The following is a 16,230-nucleotide window of genomic DNA, read 5'->3' as shown; positions in this document are numbered from 1 at the left end:
AGGCTTGTTGTGTTCAATTTATTATCATCATCATCATCATCATCATCATCATCGTCATCGTCATCGTCATCGTCATCGTCATTGTCATTGCCATTGTCATTGTCATTATTATTATTATTATTATTATTATTATTATTATTATTATTATCATCATCGTCGTTCATTTTCACCGATATTGTTGACGAGTTGTGAAAATATGAGCAATGTACGCTAAGAAAGGGAAAATGTAGCTGATCCTACATAAATAGCGATTTTGTTTGCCTTCGCGTTTGTTACAGTAGCTTTTACCTGGCGGGCATCTCTCCTGGCGCCATATTCAGAACCAAACAACTCGGTAACATTTTCTAGACCATAATCAATTCTCCGCTCATCTCCCCCTTGTGGTTTCAAGTCGTCAATCTCCTGCCAAATAAGCTCTTTGGTGTATTCTGGACTGTTAGACGAAGGGAATGGCCGGTCGATATTACTGGATGATGCGAATGATACAATAGCAACATGATTATTTGTGTATGAAATGTTCCATGTTGAAATATAACCCTTAAGCAAGTCCCGCATTTTGCTCCAGTTGACAGCGGAAGATGAGTCTACTAGTAAGGCAAGGTCCACGGGAGGATCATAGTCTGAGAGAGAAAAACATTCACGTGAAGTACATTTTAACAAAAACACATAACAGAGTACGCTAAGTTGGTTACATTGTTCGTAGTTGCTAGAAAAGGTCAAATTTTAAGTTACCTCCTTGGATAGACTGTGTCAGCTTGGGACTGAGATTGTCCAGATTATCGTATGAGGGAGAAAGGAACCAATATCGTCTCCCAGAAGCAACTTGGTCCATTTGATTGGCGGACGTACGAGGTCCTACGCCAATGGAGAAAATTTCGACACCTCTGTCGACGAGTGACATCAACACTCTTCCTCTATACGATTTGGAGTCCTCATCCTCCTTCCATTGATCGCCAGTTATAACAACAAGGATCTAGAAAATAACAGAATGATGAGTAACAGTGAATATACCAAGGACTATTGATAAAAGAAGTATAGGCAAGCGCTTATGAGCATACCTTTCTTGCTCCATCTCTCGATCCAGCCCTTGTGCTAAACATGTATCCTGCCATATCCAAGCCTTGGTTCACGTTCCTCTCGTCTCCTCCCAGCTGTGTAATTGTATCAATCAACTGTCCTGCACCAGCCTTGCTATATCCATTTCCACCATGAGTGTTGAAATCGAATCCCAAAGAAGCTTTAGCAGCGTATGACATAAACCCTACATGTCCCTCCTTCTCAGAGATGTCCAAGGAGTCAATGACATTCTTCACGAAGCTCAAAGTCTTGTCCCAGTCGGCTGCGTCAGATGAATCAGCTAAGAATGCAATGTCTACAGGCCGTTTACCGAACCCTGTAAAAGAACATGAAGTAGAAGACTTAAGCAATTAAATCTTGCTAGCTTTAAACAAGCCCTTTAAATAAATAAATTCATCCTTTACCCACCGTCCTGGATCATTGTAACCGAATGGCAAAATGGATTTAACTATGCATGGAGTGATGATGTCTCTTGATTAATTATTAGCAGACTTTTTCTACTAACATATAGCCCATATTCGTTGGACAGACGTCCCAGAGGAAGGATTCTCTGCTGTGTTCAACGTATGAACTGCATATTCTTAAGAGTTCCGATGGAACGCCGTTTTTGGTGTTTAAATCGATTCCACAGTTTCAATCGGAAGCGTTCAGTACTACGGAAAGGAGGTTCCAGTTGACTGCGGCTACATTACACTTTGTCTATATATGTGACTTTCAGCTTTTCATACCTTCTTTAATAGCCTTTACCAGTTTGGGTCTTTCTGCATCAGCTTTGTCAAATGAAACTACTCTAAAGATATTTTTGTTGTATGGAATAACATCTTGGAGCTGATCCTGTGATGGTTTCAGGCCAATGGAGAAAGAATACATATCAACTGGGAGATTCTTCAATTTATTCGCATAGGAATTCCACCGAGATTCATACTGAGGATCCCATTCACCTCCTGTTATCAGAACTAACACCTGCAATTGACACATAACACTTGAAAAATCAACTGGGCAAAAACTCGTGCATTGAGCTTGCTTCCAACATCCACACCATCACACACTAAAATAATGTCCTAAATGCCTCATCGGGATACAAATATTGACACTACCACGCCACTGATAATCGAAGGGAAGCAAAAAAAATAAATACTATTGTAACTAGTTCAAAGCAGGACACACACGGTTTCAGTTCCCCTGCATATTTTCATCTAAAGGGTAAAATTAATTCGGCCTATTATGATACCTTTCTAGCAGTTCTCCTCATTCCACCAGCATCACTGAATAAATTCTTAAAAGCCTTGTCAAATGCCAAGTCGACTCTTCTTCCGCTCCCTCCGGCTTGAGGAATTCTGTTTATGAGTTGTCCGACAGCGTCACGAGTGTATGAGGCTCCTTGGAGGGTATTGAATGCAAACGACACCGAAACATCACTGCCAAACGAAACAAACCCAACGTGGGTCCTGTCTTGTGAGATGTCAAACGAGGTTAACATTGATGTGACAAAACGCTGCATTTGTGACCAGTTCACAGTGTCAGACGAGTCTACTAGAAATCCAAGGTCCAGTTCTTGTGGATTCACTAGAAAAGAAAGAGAGAAAATACATAAGTCTTAAAAACAACCACCATAGGCAAAATTAAAACGACTTCTTATTAAGATCCCAATCGGTATTCAAAGTATTTGTTAAAGCTGCTGCCTTCATAACATTAAATTCTGTATATATTTTGGTTACTTGTTAGTTACTTTATCATGCGCATCTAAAATGCGAAAAGGGTTTCTCGACAGTACAAACATCCCAGTAGTAATTGAAGTTAAGGAAATTTTAGGAAGAATGTATCCGTCATACATGGCTTTTTCCGATGTAGTTCGTCTAACATGCTTCAACAAATCAGGAGAAAGCAGAGAAATAGCATGTTTAGTAACGACTCGTGTGTCGCACAAAATTTTGCTTCAATGCGCAAATTAAAAACGCAGTGAATAACATGTATCACTATGGTAGATACACTCTACTTCTTAAAGATCTTTGTTGACAATTTCGCATCCACCAACCTCCAAATACAATCTGTCTCATCATTTCAGGCATAAAACTGTTCATTTCAAGACCTGCGGAAGCTTCGAACACCTTAGAGGATGTCCACGGTAAATCTCGGAAAAATGACACTGCATCCTGGGGTAAAATGCCTGCAACATAGAGGTCGACCCCACGGCCCCTCAGCTGCGCAGCTGCTGATCTCCAGGCTTGACGATAGTAAGCATTCCATAAACCAGCGGACAACACAATAACAATCTGTGAAGAGAGTTTGTTTTCACCATCATTAAAATCTTTCAAAGGAATATGCCTCGGTTTAGAGGAAGAAACTAAAACCTTGAATTTAACTACAAAATTCGTCCTATAAAGGTAGAAATAGTCTCGATTAGGATCCTATCAAATCTGCGCAACCCGAGAATCAAATATCACTACGCAACGCAATAAACGAAGCACACTTTACCATATATATTTTTTCAGTTATATATTAACATACCTGTCTAGCTCCAGCTCTTACACCATTTCGAGAGTTAAACAACTCTTCGTTTGCCATTTGTAACGCACGATCAACTCTCACTTCTTCTTTATCTCCTTGCTCCAAGCTGTCAATTAGTTTTTCTACACCAGCGTTCGTGTAATCAGCATCAAAAGGGAAGGCAATCCTGGCACTATTACTGAAGACAATCGTCCCAACATGCGTTTTGTCAGGCGAGATGTCAAAGGACCTTGCTACTGCCTTGGCATATCCTATAATGCTATTCCAGTCGCTAGAAGCTGAAGCGGACGCATCAACGATGAAGCCCAGGTCCACTTGATAGTCTGCATAGAAACAAAAGAGAATCATCCTAAATACTGGATTTTTTTCGACGAAACTATAGTAAAATTACCAGAAGTCTTTTATTTTAGACCTTGTTTTTAATAGACTCATGGGACTTGATCAAAGACAAGAATTAGCAAAGATAACTAGTTTGTCACCCAAAGGTGACCACATTATTCCCCTTGAGTGAGAGTTTCTTTGCGTCTCCTGATTCCTTTCTCTAAAATCTAATAACGGATGACTTAAAGCAAATTGTCGTAACCGTGGATTCAAGATTAAGATGGTGTTATTCTGCCTCCTTATTTTGTCCTTAATAAATAGGATAATTATCCTGTCTGGTTCATGAAGTTGTATATGGAAAAAGTAACTCTTCGGAGAAAAATCAATACCCTTTAAGCATGTTTAATGACGATTACCGGGATCGAAGTGACGCCTAGGAAGCTCACTGAAGCCATACGGGCGAACATTGTCCACATATGAGGCGGTAGCCAACACCTCGTCTTGTTTATAGCGCTGCCCAACCCCTATTGAATACATATCAACACCTTCCTTCTGAAGTCGTCTTGCTGCAGGTGCAATGTTCACATGACTAGGGCCGGATGCCTGAGGTCCAGCCATTATGAGCAACAGGATCTAAGATTGAAAGAATGCATTGGTCATCCTCAGAGCTCTATCCAGAACCAAAAAATTACAACTTAGAAAAATGGCCTGAATCACCAAAGGCTGACTTGAATAACATACCCTCTGAGATCCTGGTCGTACTCCTCCCTTAGAGCTAAAGAGATGGGTCCTAGCAAAGTCGACAGCGCTGTCAATTCTTCGTTCACTACCATGTTGGCGGGGAATGGAATTCACCAGTCCCCTTAATCGGTCTTTGTTGATGTTTGGACCCCAAAGGAAGTTGAAGTCAAAATGCAAGTAAGGAACAGAAGCATAACTGACAATCCCGACTCTTGTTCCATAAGGGGCCGATGAAATTTCTTGTAAACGGTCGATAACATTGTGCATATACGACAGGATCTGCTGCCATTCCTGGTCGCTAATGTCAGGTGCAGAGTCAACTAAGAAACCAAAGTCAAGAGGTCTTCTGTGCGCTACGGAAACAAAGACCATCAAAATAAATCGTCAAAGTTAGTACTAGAAAAAATTAATCTAAAAATACGTTTTAAGACTTGTTCGAGGAAGAGAAGTGACGGTCAATGAAGCACTTACAAACAATGACCTGCGATAGCGACTTTTAAGCAAGGTATATGATTTTGAAAAAAAGTCGTATAGTTAGACGCCAGCTGACTATTACAAAAAGAATTAACCCAGAGCTGAAAACATCAGCTAGCTAGTATGAAGGCTTTAAATTGACAAAAAGGTTGACGGTAAACTAGTTTCACCTCTTAAAACGGGCATTTTTGATATCAAATGGGGCTAAGGTCAAAATGGTCGCACTTGAAACACTCGACCGTGAATGTGGTATAAATTTTTTCCATGTAAGCAAGTTTCCACCAACCATAACACAAGCGAAGAACAATAGAAGAGTAAAAGGGTATAACTTAATGACTAAAGGTCTAAAGCACTTTTACTCACGAGGTGGACAGACAGCAGGTCCCCTGGTTCTTGTGCCATTAATCTCGGCTCCTTGTGGTTCAACACACCAACAGTCTTGTCTGTTACACTGCATTGGTTCATAATCCCCATCACGGCGACATCTCGGTAAGTAAGCTGAAGGTTGACCACTTCTAACTGATTTCCAGTACTTTTCTTGGCAGGGTTTACGATGTCCACCTAAAATTTAATAATCTAAATCATTGCGCCCATTTAAAAATGATTGTCAGTGTCGACGCGGCCAAAAGAGGGGCAAACAAACAAAATCGTTTGTGAAGAATTTGCATGAAACATGTCAGCGGACCACAACTCAGAAAAACTAACTACGAGAGAAAGACTGGAGAACTGACAATTCGAATAACAATAGACGACTCTTTAACTGTGACAATAGACGGATCGAAACGTACCAGTTACTGATTACGAGTCTTCATAACCAATAACATCACAGCTTAACTGACAGACGACCAATAACATCGCAACGTAATTGACCAATCAGACCTATAACCAGAGTATAATACCATCAACTGACGTGATACAACTCACTTTGACTCTGAAGATGACTGCCGCTTAGGTTGTTGAGACGTCAGTCACTGTCAACAACAACAGTCCTATTCAGGACTACGTTCACCCGGACGATCAAACTCAACCTACTTTTGAAATGTACAAATTGACACTAAAATAAAAAGTTAAAAACGACTTACTTGTGTGTGTACATTTGGGTTTGCCAGTCTCTATGTAGGTCCTTGTATTACTGATCTCCTGTCCATTCGTGTTGACACAATAGCAGTATGAACTGAAACATTGTACAGGGCTATACGAGCCATCTGCTCGGCACCAAGGGACAAATCGATTCATAGAATCTCTCCTCAGTGCATCCTGATAAGTTCTTCGGCAGGTTGTCACCACAGTTCCTATGCAACAACAGCAATCGAGGGTTTTTATGACGGAAACAATTTAGTACATGTTATAAATTGATGCTCACGCATTAACATGCAGGATATGTTTTAATACACATGCTTGTTCAGCTTGAGGAAAATCGACACAATGAATCGACGCGGCACTTTCTTGTACTGGTTCTGGTTGTTCAAACGCTGGATAGCGCCATCTATCCCATCAGTACAGTGGATAAGTATTAGAGTAAACAGTTGGTTTATTCATTGGGTAGAGATTTATCCAGTGGATAGTGCTATCTAAGTTTTGAAAACCGGGCCCTAGTTTAAGGCCACTGACCTAAAGATATTTTTTGTATCCACCATCTAGTATTCGACAGTGGATTCGATTAAGAACTAGCAATAATCGAACACTTTCACCCAAAAAAACAAACAGCAAAACACTTTACAATTCCATGTTTTTGAGGTCGAAGAAACCTAGTAAGCCTAAAAGCTTATGAAGAGTTACCTTTCCGTGGGCATCTTATTACACTGCTGCTTCGTGTACCAGGAATTTCATCGCCATCCTCATCAACGCACCAACAGACACCGTATTTCTGACATTGTACCTCTTCGTAGCTGCCATCCTTTTTACAGCGATATGAAAAGGTAATAGAACTAGACGAAGGAAGGACTCTTTCTTGAAGAGCACTGATTTGACAGGGAGTTAGAACTCCACCTGTGAAAAACACATTTAAATTTTTCATCTATGACATACATAATTCTACCTTTCAGTCACCCAAATGTATCCAGCGCACACGAGCGGGTGTTAGGAATAAAAGAAAATCTATCAAGTCCATCCAATTCTGGCACAGTTTCTGTAAGGCGAAAGGATTGTTGTGGATTCATTTAACTTTATATCCCCGACTACTTTCTCCCCAAGCTTTGAGGGTGTGGCTTCTCTTGTGAAACAGGAGGTAGAGATGTCATGTATATCACAGGAATATTTTCAACCAAACGGACTAGTGAACGGAGATAATTGGTGTCGAATGTGAGGAAGATCGCAGCAGCCTTAGGATCTGTACTACAATAGGGTTACGAAACTGCAATTAAGCATGGTCCTTCTACACCCACACCAAGGTAAATTGTCTAGTTAAGGAGGTATACGTAGGTTTAGAATATACAGATATTGTATACCATACATCCCTTACCAGTCTCTGAGCATTTTGGCACCCCGTTACTGCTATGGACGCGAGTTTTAGTGATCTCTCTTCCACTTGTGTCAACACAAAAGCAGTAAGAATCATAGCACTGTCGCCAGTAGTAGCTACCGTCAGGACGGCACCAGGGGATGTATTGTCCAGATACTGAATTCTTAGAACGTTCAATATAACGTCTTTGGCAGTCAGTGTAGTTAGGTTGAGTGGCTGTGGAAAAATATAAGATAATATATAGATTTAGCCAGGGCTAAAAGCGAAGCTCTCAATAATATTAAAAGTTTGTTCAAACGAAATATAAAATCGTGTTATGCTAAGCAGCGAAGGCAACGCAGGAGAACGGTGAAAAACAACAATAGGTCCAATTAGCAAAAAAGCAACTTTGCACGTGCAGCACACTTTTTTTGTACATTTCTTTGCCGTTGTTTTGCACGACTACAACGTGAAACTTTCAGAAACTTCTTAGACGTTTACACGTTGTTTGGGGGAGATGTCATACGTGCTGTCGTTCACTTTTTTTTTCACTGCCGCTTATTTTCACCTTGCATTGGTGCCGCTGGCATTTCTCATTCTGTCATTGCCGCTACAAAATTTTGATGTTGTCTTTCCAACAAAAAAATGTCTCCTTTGTTTTTTTATCTCTCGCTCTAGATCTCTGTCGCCCTTTTTCTCGTTGAGCTTCGCCGGCCTGCCGCCTACTTTCCCTTTTTCTCCGTCTTTCTCCTGCTCTGTTTTCCAAATTTGTGGTCATGACAATTAATCAAAGCTTAATACCTTAGACAACACAGATACAGAAACAATTTCCGCTATACAAGGCGCAGGTGGCTAGGCGATTTCCCGCCAAAATAGTCTCGAGTTGCATTCGGGCTGCCATACCTGTTGATTGAGTTGTTTTACATTGGTATGCCTGTCGTGCGGACGGACGGTCGGTGATCGGCGGTCGGTGTACGGTCACGTGATTACAAAATTTTCTGGGATGGGTAGATTTACTTACCCATGGTGCTCCGCTGGCGCGCGCGAGCGCGAGAGCTCTGCTGTAAATGTTCTCTTAACTATTGATGTCAAATGCACAAAGTGATTGACTGCAAGTCCTCACATCACAGCTATGTAAAAACTATGAACTCCACAATCATCACCTTATAGTACGTATTCGGGCATATAAAGACTCCCGGAGAGTCGATCCAACCAAAAAACGCACAGAAATCCGTTTTACATGAAGCAATTTATAATCAAACCTGGATCAGGACATTTGAGATTCTTCGTTGTTCTTGTTCCTTGTATTTCATTTCCATTCTGGTCCACACACCAGCAATGCCCGCTCCCTCCTTCACACTGAATACTTTCAAAGGAGCCATCATCTTTGCATCTTGGAATGTACGCCCCAACCTTTGGGTTTTGAACTGCTTCTTTGTATGCCTCTTGACATGGTGTTAGTTTATCTGCCGATAAAGAGAAAATAAACATACCAAATTAGCAAATACCTCGTGCGGCAATCAAAAGTACTTTTCTTTCCTGAACGCTAAGCATTTTCATCATCATCACGATAAGGTTGGTAAAAGCCGATAAGGCAACACCCCAACCACTTACAAAATATGAAAGTAAACATTACAGGTAAAAAAATATATAATAAAAATAATTTTTTAAAAAGATTAATTAAGGTAGTTCTAAAATTCTTCAAGGGACGAAATACGAGGAATTAGTAGCCTCGATGGCATGTTATTTAAGGTTGGTTTCCATATGATCGTGGCGATTATATGGAGACCGAGCTCAGTTAGGTCCCTTAGCATTTCCTTCGCCGACAATAGCTTGAACCACTAACTACTAAAAGGCCTCAGAAAACACTCGACTGGTATTGTGGCTCCTTATTGACTACGCCATCGCCATAACAATATAGCACTGGTATTCACAGAGAGAGTTAAAACGTCTGAATGTGCCATGGGCGAAAAGATGAGACGCTTACATGGTTCTTTGCAGACTGGACGGCCAGTTTCAATGGATGTCCTTGTGCCAGTGACCTCTCCTCCCGTCTCCTTGTCCACACAATAACAAACAGATCCACTGCATTGAACATCAGCGTAACTACCATCCAGGTCGCATCTGGGAACAAAACGCCCAGGAACAGGATTCTTCGTAGCTGCTAAGTATTCTTTCTGGCATTTGGTGGTTTCCTTTTCCTCTGTTGTACAAAAAAATGGTTGTCAGCAAGTAGCTGAATCATCGACGTATCGAAAGATGTTACACTACGGCTTAAAATAACATAACAAAACAAAACAGTTTATTAGCGTGAATTAACAATTTCTTTTCATTTCGCAATAATACTGTCGCAAAGTTTAAACACACGTTTCTAGCACCACTTCCTTGTACTTCTCTTGATTTAGCCTCATTTCTTCCTACACGTTCCAATATCCTACCAAGATGTGGGTGAATGTTCTCTTCAACTACCATTGCGTGTCATCAGCAAACTAGCTTGACAGGGTGTTGCCCTTAATAGCGCAATGAGGATAATACAAGAAATTTTTTTAAAAAAAGCGGTCCTAGTATTGACCCCTGGGAAATTCCATTGGCGATCGATTGTCAAGAGGAGAACGTGACCCCGAGTTTCACGGGTTCTTGACGACCAGATAGGTAATCTTTAAATAAAGTAATTGTGGTAGCATAGCGAAGCTTTTGACAAATCCATAGAAAACCAGCCCAATTATCCTGATAAATTATTGTCCAGCTCTTTTCTCCAGTGTTCGTCAAGGTCAAAACAGCAGTATCGGAGCCATGAAACTTGCGGTAAAGAGGAGCAGAAATGACTTTTCAAGAGCCATTAGCTCCATTTGTTGATATTGAACAAGCTAGCACGTCAATGTTAGGAAACGTTAATAACACCTACTGTAAACTTTCACTGTACCTTTACAAGCTTTTCTCTTTAACTCTTCTATAATGGATTTCATTTCCTTGAACGATGACAATAAAATAATTTTCTTAGGATCAGATGCTACAACTTGAAGCTCTGAGACGTTCACGCGTTTCCCAATTCCGATTGCCCAAACATCTACGCCTTTATCCTTCAGAGGCTGAGACGCATTCACCAGAGGAATGTAGGGTCCTTTCTTACCACTCTTCGTTTGCACGCCATCGGTGATTAAAAAAGTAACCTAAAGTGGAATAGGTAAGACAAAAGCATGTTTGTGGTGTGATTTATGATTCTAACTTGCATTCATCAACGTGGGTCAAATGGCTTGTGTCTATTGGATTGACCATACAACATGAAAAATAGGCCGATGTATGATGGCCATATCATATACTAAGGAAGCTTTTTTCTCTAAGCTAGACTCGGTTGGCCACTTGAGATGACTTTTCTTTATAACGCCGACCGCCTTTTCTAAATGACGCTAGCACCTCAGAGACAAACACTCTCGCCAAGTGAAAGGCCCTATTTACAGATGTAGCTGGAAGTTTCATTTCATAAAACTCAATAAACCTTGTTGCAAAATAATTTCAATAATCTTACTTTTCTTTCCTAATTACGGTGATTAGCGTATTTTTCCCTCGATTACATCTGCAGAACTCAAAAGAACTTTTACCTTGAAAAGAGGCGTTAAGTGCAAATTATCACGAACATAAAGGTATAACTAAATTTGCCACCAATTTGGAATAGGGTGTATAAGAAAAGCAGGGATGTTTGATTTAAAAAGTCAACGGAAGCCTAGCATTCAATAAAGGGCTTGAGTTAAGGGCAAAAAACTGTCCAATGCTCTTCCACGTGCTATATCTTTCTTTTAATTGATAAGACACGGCCAAACTCTTCTCGCCAAACTTGGAGTACTCGAGTAATGACGGTTCTAAGAAAACAGCCCAGAGTTATATCAAGCACTGGGTCTCAATAATCATAACTCGACAATACCTTGCGTACTGCCTGCCTCATTCCACCCCTTTCGGTAAATATTTCCCTGTCTGCAAGCAATAGTGCTCTGTCGATGTATGTGTATCCCCTTTGGTGTTTTATTTTGTCCACCTCCTTAATAAGTTCTGCTGAAGTAAGTTTGTCTCCTGTTAAAGTGTTGAATCTGAAATTCACCACTGCACGAGATGAATATGAAATGGAGGCGACGTGAGATCCACTGGCTGTGACGTCGAATGCTTCAATTGAATCCCTGAGAAAGTCAAGCAACAACTTCCAGTTTCTCCGACTGATGCTCCCCGATGAATCAAGCAAAAATGCTACATCTACCACAGCTTTGCATGCTTCTCCTGCGAATGGAAAAGATATAAAAATAAAATTATGCTGAAAAGAGAGATGAATGAGATGCTTACAATGGAACATTGGAAATATTTCAATGACGTTTTTACTTGAGTGCGCCAATCAGGTAAATGTTACCAAAAGACTTGACTAAAGTGTGTTTCAGTGAGCCCATGCTTACACTATACCGAATAGTTTTTCGTGCCAACACGAAAAGCAATCCTCTATAGTATGAACACCTGTCCGATATGTCACCCTCCACTTAAGAGATCAACACGACGCAGCTTTGCCGCGTTACAGAAATCGCGCCTAAATCATCGTTCATTTGTGTGAACAGAAGCCCAGTCCAGTATCCGGTTGTCGTACCGGCGCAAAAGCTATCAGGTATAGTGAGTGAACAAAGCCTAAAGTTGGAGACAGTTTCTCTACAGACATTTTGAAACCTGATGTAGTGCATGAGGAATTTGATTTCCTCCATGCAATGGTCAGACGTTTTCTCTTTTTGAAGACCTTGTGACCTTGTCATCAAAGATTCCGGAGTGAATCTGAAGAAGAAGAAATTGACTATTCCTCTCCAAATTACTGCATTTTCTCTCGACAAAATTAATAGCAATCATATGGCCTGACAGACAAACTGCTGGGTACTTGAGCAAGAAGGTAACTTGTAAGCAGACTTTAAGTAAGTTCAGGTAAGGCAACATAGTAGTAACTAGTTATTGACTTCTTCCATAGCTTCTACTTCTTCTACTTCTCTTGACGTAACTTTCAATCGCCCGCCCGCATAGCCAGAACAGATGTTTTATTCTTTTTTTCTAGGTCGCCTTTTTCAGTCTTTTTTATTAGAGATGCAAAAATTAACTGACTTACCTTTCATATCTGGTTCCACACATATTCGTCCACATGGCTGCTGGCAACACTTTAACTCTCCATCACAATCATGGTCCACGGAGCATTCTGTACTGCAGTCTGATCTATCTTCAACTGGAGCGGGACAAACACCCATTTTGTCTGATATGAAGAGGGCACATGCAAAATTAAACATCATTATTCCAAGGTTATATTCTGCCTGGGCTAGCTTTACTTGTACTCGCTAATTATATATCAACTCGGCTGAAAAGCTAGGGGCGTCTATTGTAACAGGGCACAGGGTTGTGTTCCTAACTAATTTGCTCTGTCAATATTAAACTGATCACAATGTGGGTAGCTGCTCTAAAAGGTTCCGACAAAAATGGGTATAAGGATTTAATGGGACCGAAACCAATTGTGAAATTGCACTCAATTAAGCCATCCTATTTATGAACAGTTCCGACTGCCGATATTACGAGCAACAACAATTTGATGTTAGTCCCCTTCGATTTGCCCTGAGTCATAGGCCAGTTTAAAGAAAACGCGGTGCTCCTTGATGTTGGGAAAACCATTGTAGATCATTGTAGGCTGGGCATTGTGCTTGCTAAGTGCGGCCGCAGCCATTCACCGTCGTGTCACAGAAATACGGTAGTTAATACGAAAAGAGTCAAAACATGTGTGCAAAATGAATGTGTGGGACTGAGCGGAAAAAAGTCTTAACGAAAACACCAGTGACTACCCTCCGTAATGTTCTGTTTGCAACACCTCGGGAAACTGCAACTTGTGTGAAAATCTCACCGGGTAAAACAGGTTTGATGCACTCTTTCCTACAGCTTCCGGAACAGCACTCCACTGTGCAGCACTTTTTTCCGTCCACACAATCATCATTTGACGAACAACCGGAACTAGAGCTGTGATGTGCACATGTGGATGAGGACTTTGTAGCAGGACACACCCTGTTGTCTGGAACATCTATCAGAATAAAAACAGACATATTCATACATATTGAGATATACTTACGGAAAAGACGACGGCAACCGCATTGAAAACGTCAAAAAATACAATTTTAAAAGTGCAGCACACTTTCAGCATTTTAAACACTTTCTTTCAGCCTTATAGGTCTCAGCCCATGCGTTCTCACTTATTACTGTATATCCTCAAGTACTTAAACATCATATTGACCCATTTTTTGAGAGTAACCTTTTTTACTGATAGAAAATGCTGTCGTGTAGAAAAAAGAGGAAGAAGTGTACATTCAAATTTAAATATACTGCGCGTTTTTCTTTTCAGAAAGTTTTTTAGATGGACAATCTGGGGAATGGAAATGACGTCACGGTGGCTATATTGATGTTCCAAAAAAACAAACAGCGGCCATGTTGGTGTTCCAAACCAATCCTGTAGGAGTTGAACTCTTTTCTAAACAATTCGTTTGTTCCGATAAATTTCCATAGATTAGCATAAATTTGCCGGCCACGTGAGTGAAAACGCTTTATTGGAGATAAGGATAAGTTGGAGGTATACTGTCACACAAATCTTACCTTGTCTCTTGCACATTGATTCACATTTGTCCTTACTGAAAAAGTTGTTTGAATTTCCTTCACATCCAGTGTACAAAAATGGAACACACTCTCCGTTGTTCTTGTTGAAATACCACCGAACCTTGTAATTTGTACAATTTCCGGCTGACAGGGGCTCATCACAAAGGTTTGTCCCTGGAATGGCATATGTGGAAATGTGGGTTTACGCTCAAACGATCCACCAGGGTTCCAACGGGCAGAATTTAAATTAAGTAACCCTGTGAACTTCAAAATTTTTTAATGCGAATGTTTCCTGTCCTTGTTGTGGTTTATTTTACCCTTGGTTCTAATTCTACCTTTTGTTCCTTTACCTTTAAATATCACGATCTATGATGGCTGTTTCTTTGCAGTTCGAATCTACCCTAGGTGCTATTTTTCTTCTGTCCTTTTAAGGTAGGTATAATGTACGAAAATGAGTTTCAAATAGAACCAAACTATTACATAACGCAGGCGTCGCCGTTTTAAAGCTCATTCATCGAGTCCTGTCAACTGATCCTAGGAAGAGTACTCGTGGTTAGGAAAGGACGAACCTGCCGATATTAAGAGTGAACACTTAGATTGCTTTAACCGTTTGCATTACTTAGCTTAAACTAGAGGTGTCGGATCGAGATTGATGTACTCTAGTTACTAGTGCATTACTCACGTTGTGGTTTGACGGTTACAGTAACTTGGGCTCGAACGACTTCGCTGCCACCAGTTCCACCTGTTGCCATACACGAGTATACTCCACTATCCTCTATGGATACACGGTCAATCTGTAGGACGTTTCCGGCTTCGCGCATACGGGATGGTAGTGGATTTGCATTAGGCAGCGTCCAAAGATAAAACAGCACATTTCCATCAAATTGACATGAAATTGAGCCGCTTTTTCCTTCGATGAGTTCCTGATTGGCTCGGTGTTGTGGGCTCACCTTCAACGTCGACTGCGGTGGAGGAACTGAAACTGAAAGTTTCGTTTACACTATCTTAAGCGACAATAGTTTTGAAAATCGGTTGTGATGTTACTGCGATTTGAAGGACAAAAGGGGCGACATAGCAGAGTATTTGTTTGATACTGTTCTATCGGCTAACTGCCGACAAGTTTGCTTAATTAGTTGAGTACGAGACCTCTGGGCGATGGGGCCATGTTCAATTTACCGCTGAGTTAGCCTACTTGGCAAGCTCAAAAAGGGGAGGGGTAGGAGTGCCCTACTCTTTCGACGTCTGACACCCAGGCTACGGAGAACAAATGCCGGGGTACACGTTCTTACTAAGCATTTGGGAGCACTTCACTAGTCCGGCCTGGTTCTTAAAGGCCTTTTCGTAAAGATTTTTTGGTCAACCTTTAGCTGCTATAGCAATACGGCATACAATTCTACGTACCAGGGCCATAAAAATAAATCATAAAAGAAATATCTTCAATATATTTGCGCAATCCACAATAAGGGGAGACGGAGTAATTGACCATATTAAATGTGTACAAGGGACCGGGTCGGCATTGCGTCATTTTGTACTACATGGGGCTGTTTTCTTCAACGAATTTTGACCCAGTTTCAAGCGCATCCTCGCACAGCTGTAGCGTCCCCAAAACAGACCCATAATGCAGCTCTACACAACATCGACACAGTCTCACGTGCGACCAAAAATGACAGTCAAAGATTACCTGTGGTGGGAGGGGGTTGAGACGCTGAAGGAGTTGATTGAGGAGATTGCGTGGGAGGCTTAGAGCCACATCGGCCATCTTGTTTCTTGGTCAGTTTTGTATCCCCAATAATGCAAGCTGTTCTCATCAACTCGCAAAGATTCTTATAAGTTATACCATCAGTTCCGCATACACGTTTGACACTTTTATCGACGCACCGTGGAGGGCATAAGCATCTGGCCCTGTTGCCATCAACAACACAAACCTCTCCATGAGCACATTTTGCACTTTGGCAAGGGTCTGCGGACAAACAAAGTAAAGAAATAAATTAGGCATAGAGAAGGCGGCTTATATTGCAGCCTTTAAGAAA

The 16,230-nt window shown here is 41.0% G+C and overlaps 1 protein-coding gene across 1 annotated transcript in view; it reads right to left on the bottom strand.

Moving 5' to 3' along the window:
* Positions 1-16,230, bottom strand: part of LOC140926166 (uncharacterized) — a 135,584-nt gene that overhangs the window by 108,905 nt on the left and 10,449 nt on the right. Inside the window, exons 3-24 of the mRNA XM_073375952.1 lie at positions 15,882-16,160; positions 14,883-15,182; positions 14,201-14,374; positions 13,461-13,634; positions 12,684-12,824; positions 11,481-11,827; positions 10,485-10,731; positions 9,549-9,764; positions 8,824-9,027; positions 7,583-7,798; positions 6,901-7,110; positions 6,204-6,413; positions 5,485-5,682; positions 4,648-5,000; positions 4,323-4,539; positions 3,586-3,908; positions 3,113-3,350; positions 2,309-2,643; positions 1,806-2,040; positions 1,059-1,393; positions 733-973; positions 289-620 (exon numbers count right to left, since the gene is read on the bottom strand). Coding sequence (XP_073232053.1) covers positions 289-620; positions 733-973; positions 1,059-1,393; positions 1,806-2,040; positions 2,309-2,643; positions 3,113-3,350; positions 3,586-3,908; positions 4,323-4,539; positions 4,648-5,000; positions 5,485-5,682; positions 6,204-6,413; positions 6,901-7,110; positions 7,583-7,798; positions 8,824-9,027; positions 9,549-9,764; positions 10,485-10,731; positions 11,481-11,827; positions 12,684-12,824; positions 13,461-13,634; positions 14,201-14,374; positions 14,883-15,182; positions 15,882-16,160 — 5,525 coding nt within the window. The remainder of the gene's footprint in view (positions 1-288; positions 621-732; positions 974-1,058; positions 1,394-1,805; positions 2,041-2,308; positions 2,644-3,112; positions 3,351-3,585; positions 3,909-4,322; positions 4,540-4,647; positions 5,001-5,484; positions 5,683-6,203; positions 6,414-6,900; positions 7,111-7,582; positions 7,799-8,823; positions 9,028-9,548; positions 9,765-10,484; positions 10,732-11,480; positions 11,828-12,683; positions 12,825-13,460; positions 13,635-14,200; positions 14,375-14,882; positions 15,183-15,881; positions 16,161-16,230) is intronic.

The sequence above is a fragment of the Porites lutea genome, chromosome 2 (genome assembly GCF_958299795.1).
Source record: "Porites lutea chromosome 2, jaPorLute2.1, whole genome shotgun sequence".
In the NCBI taxonomy this organism is placed as follows: Eukaryota; Metazoa; Cnidaria; class Anthozoa; order Scleractinia; family Poritidae; genus Porites; species Porites lutea.
Note: the sequence above shows the minus strand (reverse complement) of the source record. Positions and strands in the feature narration are given on the sequence as shown.